Genomic DNA, 12174 nt, shown 5'->3' on the forward strand with positions numbered 1-12174 from the left:
ACTATAATACTGCTCCTATGTACAAGAATATAACTACTATAATACTGCCCCCTATGTACAAGAATATAACTACTATAATACTGTTCCTATGTACAATATAACTACTATAATACTGCTCCTATGCACAAGAATATAACTACTATAATACTGTTCCTATGTACAAGAATATAACAACTATAATACTGCTCCAATGTACAAGAATATAACTACTATAATACTGCCCCCTATGTACAAGAATATAACTACTATAATACTGCCCCCTGTGTACAAGAATATAACAACTATAATATTGCTCCTATGTACAAGAATATAACTACTATAATACTGCTCCTATGTACAAGAATATAACTACTATAATACAGCCCCATATGTACAAGAATATAACTACTATAATACTGCCCCCTATGTACAAGAATATAACTACTATAATACTGTTCCTATGTACAAGAATATAACTACTATAATACTGCTCCTATGTACAAGAATATAACTACTATAATACTGCCCCATATGTACAAGAATATAACTATAATACTGCTCCCTATGTACAAGAATATAACTACTATAATACTGCTCCTATGTACAAGAATATAACCACTATAATACTGCTCCTATGTACAAGAATATAACTACTATAATACTGCCCCCTATGTACAAGAATATAACTACTATAATACTGCTCCTATGTACAAGAATATAACTACTATAATACTGCTCCTATGTACAAGAATATAACTACTATAATACTGCCCCTATGTACAGGAATATAACTACTATAATACTGCCCCTATGCACAAGAATATAACTACTATAATACTGCCCCCTATGTACAAGAATATAACTACTATAATAATGCTCCTATGTACAAGAATATAACTACTATAATACTGCCCCTATGTACAAGAATATAACTACTATAATACTGCTCCTATGTACAAGAATATAACTATTATAATACTGCTCCTATGTACAAGAATATAACTACTATAATACTGCTCCTATGTACAAGAATATAACTACTATAATACTGCTCCTATGTACAAGAATATAACTACTATAATACTGCTCCTATGTATAAGAATATAACTACTATAATACTGCTCCTATGTACAAGAATATAACTACTATAATACTGCTCCTATGTACAAGAATATAACTACTATAATACTACTCCCTATGTACAAGAATATAACTACTATAACACTGCCTCCTATGTACAAGAATATAACTACTATAATACTGCCCCTATGTACAAGAATATAACTACTATAATACTACCCCCTATGCACAAGAATATAACTACTATAATACTGCCCCCTATGTACAAGAATATAACTACTATAATAATGCTCCTATGTACAAGAATATAACTACTATAATACTGCCCCTATGTACAAGAATATAACTACTATAATACTGCTCCTATGTACAAGAATATAACTACTATAATACTGCTCCTATGTACAAGAATATAACTACTATAATACTGCTCCTATGTACAAGAATATAACTACTATAATACTGCTCCTATGTACAAGAATATAACTACTATAATACTACTCCCTATGTACAAGAATATAACTACTATAACACTGCCTCCTATGTACAAGAATATAACTACTATAATACTGCCCCTATGTACAAGAATATAACAACTATAATACAGCCCCTATGTATAAGAATATAACTACATAATACTGCGCCTATGTACAAGAATATAACAACTATAATACTGCCTCCTATGTACAAGAATATAACTACTATAATACTGTCCCTATGTACAAGAATATAACTACTATAATACTGCCCCCTATGTACAAGAATATAACTACTATAATACTGTCCCTATGTACAAGAATATAACCACTATAATACTGCCCCTATGTACAAGAATATAACTACTATAATACTGCCCCTATGTAGAAGAATATAACTACTATAATACTGCTCCTGTGTACAAGAATATAACTACTATAATACTGCCCCCTATGTACAAGAATATAATTACTATAATACTGCCCCTATGTAGAAGAATATAACTACTATAATACTGCTCCTATGTACAAGAATATAACAACTATAATACTGCTCCTATGTACAAGAATATAACTACTATAATACTGCTCCTATGTACAAGAATATAACTACTATAATACTGCTCCTATGTACAAGAATATAACTACTATAATACTGCTCCTATGTACAAGAATATAACCACTATAATACTGCCCCTATGCACAAGAATATAACTACTATAATACTGCCCCCTATGTACAAGAATATAACTACATAATACTGCGCCTATGTACAAGAATATAACAACTATAATACTGCCTCCTATGTACAAGAATATAACTACTATAATACTGTCCCTATGTACAAGAATATAACTACTATAATACTGCCCCCTATGTACAAGAATATAACTACTATAATACTGTCCCTATGTACAAGAATATAACCACTATAATACTGCCCCTATGTACAAGAATATAACTACTATAATACTGCCCCTATGTAGAAGAATATAACTACTATAATACTGCTCCTGTGTACAAGAATATAACTACTATAATACTGCCCCCTATGTACAAGAATATAACTACTATAATACTGCCCCTATGTAGAAGAATATAACTACTATAATACTGCTCCTATGTACAAGAATATAACAACTATAATATTGCTCCTATGTACAAGAATATAACTACTATAATACTGCTCCTATGTACAAGAATATAACTACTATAATACTGCTCCTATGTACAAGAATATAACTACTATAATACTGCCCCATATGTACAAGAATATAACTACTATAATACTGCCCCTATGTACAAGAATATAACTACTATAATACTGTTCCTATGTACAAGAATATAACTACTATAATACTGCTCCTATGTACAAGAATATAACCACTATAATACTGCTCCTATGTACAAGAATATAACTACTATAATACTGCTCCTATGTACAAGAATATAACCACTATAATAATGCTCCTATGTACAAGAATATAACTACTATAATACTGCTCCTATGTACAAGAATATAACTACTATAATACTGCTCCTATGTACAAGAATATAACCACTATAATACTGCCCCTATGCACAAGAATATAACTACTATAATACTGCCCCCTATGTACAAGAATATAACTACTATAATACTGCTCCTATGTACAAGAATATAACTACTATAATACTGCTCCTATGTACAAGAATATAACTACTATAATACTGCCCCTATGTACAAGAATATAACTACTATAATACTGCTCCTATGTACAAGAATATAACCACTATAATACTGCTCCTATGTACAAGAATATAACTACTATAATACTGCCCCCTATGTACAAGAATATAACTACTATAATACTGTTCCTATGTACAATATAACTACTATAATACTGCTCCTATGCACAAGAATATAACTACTATAATACTGTTCCTATGTACAAGAATATAACAACTATAATACTGCTCCAATGTACAAGAATATAACTACTATAATACTGCCCCCTATGTACAAGAATATAACTACTATAATACTGCCCCCTGTGTACAAGAATATAACAACTATAATATTGCTCCTATGTACAAGAATATAACTACTATAATACTGCTCCTATGTACAAGAATATAACTACTATAATACTGCCCCATATGTACAAGAATATAACTACTATAATACTGCCCCCTATGTACAAGAATATAACTACTATAATACTGTTCCTATGTACAAGAATATAACTACTATAATACTGCTCCTATGTACAAGAATATAACTACTATAATACTGCCCCATATGTACAAGAATATAACTATAATACTGCTCCCTATGTACAAGAATATAACTACTATAATACTGCTCCTATGTACAAGAATATAACCACTATAATACTGCTCCTATGTACAAGAATATAACTACTATAATACTGCCCCCTATGTACAAGAATATAACTACTATAATACTGCTCCTATGTACAAGAATATAACTACTATAATACTGCTCCTATGTACAAGAATATAACTACTATAATACTGCCCCTATGTACAGGAATATAACTACTATAATACTGCCCCTATGCACAAGAATATAACTACTATAATACTGCCCCCTATGTACAAGAATATAACTACTATAATAATGCTCCTATGTACAAGAATATAACTACTATAATACTGCCCCTATGTACAAGAATATAACTACTATAATACTGCTCCTATGTACAAGAATATAACTATTATAATACTGCTCCTATGTACAAGAATATAACTACTATAATACTGCTCCTATGTACAAGAATATAACTACTATAATACTGCTCCTATGTACAAGAATATAACTACTATAATACTGCTCCTATGTATAAGAATATAACTACTATAATACTGCTCCTATGTACAAGAATATAACTACTATAATACTGCTCCTATGTACAAGAATATAACTACTATAATACTACTCCCTATGTACAAGAATATAACTACTATAACACTGCCTCCTATGTACAAGAATATAACTACTATAATACTGCCCCTATGTACAAGAATATAACTACTATAATACTACCCCCTATGCACAAGAATATAACTACTATAATACTGCCCCCTATGTACAAGAATATAACTACTATAATAATGCTCCTATGTACAAGAATATAACTACTATAATACTGCCCCTATGTACAAGAATATAACTACTATAATACTGCTCCTATGTACAAGAATATAACAACTATAATACAGCCCCTATGTATAAGAATATAACTACATAATACTGCGCCTATGTACAAGAATATAACAACTATAATACTGCCTCCTATGTACAAGAATATAACTACTATAATACTGTCCCTATGTACAAGAATATAACTACTATAATACTGCCCCCTATGTACAAGAATATAACTACTATAATACTGTCCCTATGTACAAGAATATAACCACTATAATACTGCCCCTATGTACAAGAATATAACTACTATAATACTGCCCCTATGTAGAAGAATATAACTACTATAATACTGCTCCTGTGTACAAGAATATAACTACTATAATACTGCCCCCTATGTACAAGAATATAATTACTATAATACTGCCCCTATGTAGAAGAATATAACTACTATAATACTGCTCCTATGTACAAGAATATAACAACTATAATACTGCTCCTATGTACAAGAATATAACTACTATAATACTGCTCCTATGTACAAGAATATAACTACTATAATACTGCTCCTATGTACAAGAATATAACTACTATAATACTGCCCCATATGTACAAGAATATAACTACTATAATACTGCCCCTATGTACAAGAATATAACTACTATAATACTGTTCCTATGTACAAGAATATAACTACTATAATACTGCTCCTATGTACAAGAATATAACCACTATAATACTGCTCCTATGTACAAGAATATAACTACTATAATACTGCTCCTATGTACAAGAATATAACCACTATAATACTGCTCCTATGTACAAGAATATAACTACTATAATACTGCCCCCTATGTACAAGAATATAACTACTATAATACTGCTCCTATGTACAAGAATATAACTACTATAATACTGCCCCCTATGTACAAGAATATAACTACTATAATACTGCCCCTATGTACAGGAATATAACTACTATAATACTGCCCCTATGCACAAGAATATAACTACTATAATACTGCCCCCTATGTACAAGAATATAACTACTATAATAATGCTCCTATGTACAAGAATATAACTACTATAATACTGCCCCTATGTACAAGAATATAACTACTATAATACTGCTCCTATGTACAAGAATATAACTACTATAATACTGCCCCTATGTACAAGAATATAACTACTATAATACTGCTCCTATGTACAAGAATATAACTACTATAATACTGCTCCTATGCACAAGAATATAACTACTATAATACTGCCCCCTATGTACAAGAATATAACTACTATAATAATGCTCCTATGTACAAGAATATAACTACTATAATACTGCCCCTATGTACAAGAATATAACTACTATAATACTGCTCCTATGTACAAGAATATAACTACTATAATACTGCTCCTATGTACAAGAATATAACTACTATAATACTGCTCCTATGTACAAGAATATAACTACTATAATACTGCTCCTATGTATAAGAATATAACTACTATAATACTGCTCCTATGTACAAGAATATAACTACTATAATACTGCTCCTATGTACAAGAATATAACTACTATAATACTACTCCCTATGTACAAGAATATAACTACTATAACACTGCCTCCTATGTACAAGAATATAACTACTATAATACTGCCCCTATGTACAAGAATATAACTACTATAATACTACCCCCTATGCACAAGAATATAACTACTATAATACTGCCCCCTATGTACAAGAATATAACTACTATAATAATGCTCCTATGTACAAGAATATAACTACTATAATACTGCCCCTATGTACAAGAATATAACTACTATAATACTGCTCCTATGTACAAGAATATAACTACTATAATACTGCTCCTATGTACAAGAATATAACTACTATAATACTGCTCCTATGTACAAGAATATAACTACTATAATACTGCTCCTATGTATAAGAATATAACTACTATAATACTGCTCCTATGTACAAGAATATAACTACTATAATACTGCCCCATATGTACAAGAATATAACTACTATAATACTGCTCCTATGTACAAGAATATAACTACTATAATACTGCTCCCTATGTACAAGAATATAACAACTATAATACAGCCCCTATGTATAAGAATATAAATCATGTAATAGGAGTGAGAAATCTGGAAATGTAGTAGGATTTATGATGCTTGTAACGGCAGGAACAGATGAGAAAAGATCAAGAAAAACTCAGGTTTTTAAAATCATTTATTTTGAAAAAAAAAAATGAAAACAAGAAAATAAAAACAAAATAAAACTGATCATTAAATAAAAGCGCCATGCTCACAGTATCGGATCCGCTGCCACCGTAGACATAAAGTGCTGATAAAATACTGTGGACCCTGCACGCGTCGTGGTGTCACCTCTGGTCAGATCCCATGGGGTGGAGTATGTTACTAAGGCACCTAAATCCCTTCATTCAGTGGTGGAGATTTTAACCCCTTGGATGCTGGACAAGAAATAAAAACATCTCAACAGGTCACCATTCCTTCCGGCAGGAAATGGCAGGGATTGTGAAGGGGGTTATATGTGGGATGAGGAGGGAGGATGGAGGGGCGGACACAGGACAGTGGCACAGATTTACAAAATATATATATATATATGCTTCATCATATTTACACACTGACACCGCGGGGACCCTGCAAGTGTGAGGTATGGTAGATAGGGCACACACCACACGCCCACGCTACTATGGAATGTTTCCAGTTTGGCAAAGAAGAACATTGGCAGTCATGTGCCCATTACCTGGAGAGGGCACAGGGCACTCAGGTATCCAAGCCTGATGACTGGCATGAGAGTAGAAAGGTGCGCACAGCCATGCCAGGGACACAGGAGCCTGGTAACAAGTGGCAGGGAATCATGCAGCATGGCGGGGGCAGAGGATGAATAGCCTGGCACTCAGAGTGCCCCTAGACGGTGCACAACCAAAAACACCCGGTGCCTGGAGCAGCAGTGGGCAGGAGTAAGCACGAGCATACCAACATGGAGGAAAGGGAACCAAGAAGCAATGAGATGCCAGCGGGTGGTTTGTTATTGCTTTCTAGTATATACTTTGGTTTGGGTCCCCAATAAAAAAAGAAAAGGGGGTGCAAGCGATCAGCTGGCAGGGGAAATCCTGGCCGACCCGACACCCACAGAGGGGCAGGTCACATACAAACAAGTCATTACAATGTAGGAACTGCGCCATGTAACACCTCACACACCATGGGGGGAGTAATGGTCAGAATGCCAGGAGGAGGGATAGGGTGATATTCAGGTCACAATGCCAGGAGGAGGGACGGGGTACTCAGGTCAGAATGCCAGGAGGAGTGACGGGTGTACAAGTCAGAATGCCAGGAGGAGGGACGGGTGTACAGGTCACAATGCCAGGAGGAGGGACGGGGTACTCAGGTCAGAATGCCAGGAGGAGGGACGGGTGTACAAGTCAGAATGCCAGGAGGAGGGACGGGTGTACAGGTCACAATGCCAGGAGGAGGGACGGGGTACTCAGGTCAGAATGCCAGGAGGAGGGACGGGTGTACAAGTCAGAATGCCAGGAGGAGGGACGGGTGTACAGGTCACAATGCCAGGAGGAGGGACGGGGTACTCAGGTCAGAATGCCAGGAGGAGGGACGGGTGTACAGGTCAGAATGCCAGGAGGAGGGACGGGGTACTGAGGTCAGAATGCCAGGAGGAGGGACGGGGTACTCAGGTCAGAATGCCAGGAGGAGGGACGGGGTAAATATATGATATTATCGGGGTCCCCAGCGTCAGTCACACCCCAGCGGTGATGGACAGCACATTGCACGCAGCCTCACACTCTGCAGCGTAGGAGAATAAATTAAATAAATTAAATTAAATATAAAAACCAAGGTCTAGATACCAGAGCCTGGAGAGAGCGCAGAGCCGGCGTGTGCCCGCCGCACACAGGTACAGGGGATGGGGGGGGGGGGGGTTAAACCAGGAGGCAGAGCACAGAAATTATAATAAAATCTATATAAAACTCAGTCTATTGCCCGGTGCCAAAGCCTCGGTGTGACCCTGCACCACGTGTCCGCACTCCAGTCTTTCCACAGGACAAGAATTACAGAGGAGGAGGAGGGTGAGATGTGGGAATGGCCAGGCGCCGCTCACATCCAACAGCACCGATACCGCATGGCACAAATCGCATCAACAAAACGGGGTCCCTCCTACCTATGACACCTAATCTGGGGACCCCCGCGTTTCACATCACAGATATGTAGTAGCTCCACCTGCTCTCCACAAAAGTCTGGAGGGATGCACTTAAAACACATATGAGGAGCAGCAAGAAACTGGGGAGAGGGGGTACAATAGTGCAGTGAGATTATTAGTGGATCGTCACGAACACAGGGGCGGGGGAGGGGGCAGGCGTCCCTCTGAGTCATATGGCTTCACTTTACCAAATCAGTCATGTCCTCACTGTATACAGGCTCCTGACCGGCGAGGGAGTCCAGGGACGAGAGGGGTGGTAGTAGGTGAGGACGCGGTCCCTTTAAGGAGTTTGCAGAGCTTGAAACGCCGTTGTGCACACCAGCACCACCCAGTGGTCAGCAAGGAGTATTACAGCAATGCGCAGTCTCCGCTCTGCTCTCCCAAGCACAAGGCACTGAATACGGGCACCTTGTCACACGGACGTAGAAGAAAGATGAGGAATGGGCATGCCATGGGACGGCGCTGTACCATGGCTGGTGAAGGTCTGCTGTTTGCCTGGGTGAAAGGTTCAGGCGCTGGTCACACAGGTCCCATCGGTGGCTCGCGTTGAGTCTCTGCGGCAGTGCCATAGCTTTGCACATTTGCCCGTCACCCCTCCATGTCACCTTGTGGTAATATTGGCCTCCAGTCGGGCCCCTACCTATCAGTTTGTGATTCCTCTTGGGGTCCTGGGGAGTTAAGGTTGAGGGGGTAGAAGGGGCTGAGGGGGAATTCACGCCATTCAGCTGTTACTGGAGACCATGTTAATGACTTGTTCCAGCTTCTGCCGCAGTTTGTGTTTCCGGCAGTAAGAATCGCGATCCAGAGCGGTGAGGATCTAAGAGGACAGAGATGAGAAGCCATTATTACCCCGTACACACCCCATCTATCGTCTTGGGGGCCCCTCTATTTGCACTATTGAAAGGGGCACAGGACCTACATCTGCACAGCATATGGGGACGTCACCGCTCAAACAGTTGTTAGACCACTGCAGCCTGTGATTGACTGTAGCAATCAGGTGACTTGGGAATATTTTTCTAATGATACGATGCTCAGAGTCGCCTGACCGCTGCCGCCAATCACAGACCAGAACAGTCCAAAGGCTGGCCACATCCTATACCGAGGCAGAGGCAGAGAACAGAGCACCCTGCACTGGATCCAGGTGAGCATTTATTATTTTATATAGATCTGAACCCCTTGGGGAAAGTTTTTTTTCTACTCCAACAAACCCTTAAAGGGTAGGTCAGATTGGGGGCGATCCAAAACCCCCACTGTTCAGCTGATACCAGGGGTCCAAATAGCATAGCTCCATACACTAACCAGTGGACATTCTAGGGTACTGCAGCTTAGCCCTTACTGAAGGGAATGGAAGATGAGCTGCAGTACCGAGAACGGCCACTACACTGTTCCGGCCCTGTGTAAACCACACAGCCACAGAAGCTGCAGACAACTGGTAACTGGGCGTGGGACCTACACGGATCTGATAGTGACAACCTAGCCTAAGGACAGGTGGTCAATATCCAAGCACTGGACAAGCCCTTTAAGACTCTTTTTGCTTGGATATGGCATCAGTGTTTACCAGATGGAGGTCCAAGCACAGTCTCGTTGGCCTTCTTCCAAGGTTCATTGAAGTCAATGGCTAAGTGTAATTTAACCCTCTCTTTTCCTTCACTCCCCCCGACAACCTCTCACCTCTTCCCGGTATTTGTTCACATAGAAGAAGAGCTCGCTGAGAGCGCTGAGTGAGTTGAACTCGTTGGCGTGCAGACGGGATTGCTCCACCAGGTAGGCGTCCATGTCCTGGTCGCTGATTGCAGGCATCTTGTTGATGTCTCTGTAATATCTATGCAGGAATATAAAAAGGGAAAGTGAGTGGGATGCAATACCAGACGGCGCCCAGAGAGGCGCTGCAGAGACCAGTGCCATGCACCCGACCCTCCGCTCACCGCTCCACCCAGGTCTTGTAATTCGGGATGTCCTTGGCGTACAGCAGCTTGTTGCTCGGCGAGTCTTTCCCGAGCCGATGTTCGGAGGTGGAGCAGGAGTCCATGAAGGTTTGGGCCACCACGGACAGGCAGGCGTCTGTGATGCTGTTCTTATGGATGTCGAAGACGAACTGCGGGTTCTTTATTACGTTCACCCAGAAACGCAGCGGCAAGCTAGAAAGGGGTTAAAAATGGAGGATCGAATCAGATGTCTCTAGGTTCTCACGCATTTCTTTACCCCCATCGCAGTAACATGAATGCCGCGTGGCCCCTTGTGCGCCATTTACCAGTTGCTTTTCCACGTGTGCCGCACGTCCGGGTCGGTGATCTGCCTCCGATCCGCTTGCTCGTCTAAAAAGTCAAACATGTACTTGATGGCGAGCGGGAGGGCGCTGCCCCTATGCGCTGTGCTGAACACCGTCTCAAATAGGTCGTCCACAAACTTCTGCAGAGTTCCCTGCAGGGGGCAGTAGAGGACCGGAATCAGCCACAGATGGCCACGTGTGCCCTCCGCAGTCACTGCCGCCATCACAAGCGTCACCCTCACCTTTGTGGCCAGTAAGCGGGTAAGGTAGATCTCCGATACCATCTTGCTGCCTCGGTCGCCCTCCTTGTGGTCCGTGTGGTCGTGGTTTTTTACAAGATGCCAGAGTTTGGTGCCGGTTTCTTGGTCGGGCGTGATCATTGGGGCTCGTGAACGCAGGCTATCGGGGCTGCTGGAGGTGCGGAGCAAGCTCTCTGCAAAGGAAGGTGACGTCAGGTATACGGCGTATACCAGACTCAACCATGGTGATCAGCTGATGCAAGCACCGATACCTACCGTACCGACTGAGCGAGCGGGTGAAGGTGAACGAGTTGGTGATGTTGTATGCGGACACCTGCTTGGGGATCAGAGCCACGGTGGACCCGTCTGTGACCTTATAGGAGAGAAGTACAAGATATGGTGGTCTGTGGAAAACCAAGGGCACATCCTGGTCAGGGAAGTGGTGCACGAGCGCCCTCACCTGATAGTGTGCCAGTGTGTTCAGCCTCTTCCAATCACACTCGATTTTGGTGGTGACATCCTCATCCTGAAGGACGATGCGGGTGATGCGACCCTGACGCCACTCTGCAAACAGCCCAGAAGAGGCGCCATTATTGTCAGATCTACCATCTACCACCTCCTGCTGCCACGGCCTCACCGGGTACAACAAGAATCCATGGCCCAAAACCTACAGCCTGGCCACGGCCATCAGGAAGGAGCACACCATGGAAGAGCTACCGTTGTATACAGG

General features: G+C 40.1%; 1 protein-coding gene across 3 annotated transcripts in view; it reads right to left on the reverse strand.

Moving 5' to 3' along the window:
- Window positions 1-6914: 6914 nt before the first annotated feature.
- The window catches only part of PLXNA3 (plexin A3), a 114229-nt gene continuing 108969 nt past the window's right edge, over window positions 6915-12174 (reverse strand). For 2 of the 3 annotated variants that reach the window (XM_073640350.1, XM_073640349.1), the window contains 7 exons: window positions 11905-12008; window positions 11721-11817; window positions 11448-11638; window positions 11188-11357; window positions 10862-11074; window positions 10608-10758; window positions 6915-9753 (listed from right to left, as the gene is read on the reverse strand). In XM_073640350.1, coding sequence (XP_073496451.1) covers window positions 9658-9753; window positions 10608-10758; window positions 10862-11074; window positions 11188-11357; window positions 11448-11638; window positions 11721-11817; window positions 11905-12008 — 1022 coding nt within the window. In that variant the 3' untranslated portion in view covers window positions 6915-9657. Of the gene's footprint in view, window positions 9754-10607; window positions 10759-10861; window positions 11075-11187; window positions 11358-11447; window positions 11639-11720; window positions 12009-12174 lie in introns of all 3 variants that reach the window. The other variant, XM_073640348.1, reaches the window with a different exon arrangement.

This window comes from Phyllobates terribilis, unplaced genomic scaffold (assembly GCF_046119375.1).
Source record: "Phyllobates terribilis strain yellow unplaced genomic scaffold, ASM4611937v1 Scaffold_7__3_contigs__length_470593459, whole genome shotgun sequence".
In the NCBI taxonomy this organism is placed as follows: domain Eukaryota; kingdom Metazoa; phylum Chordata; class Amphibia; order Anura; family Dendrobatidae; genus Phyllobates; species Phyllobates terribilis.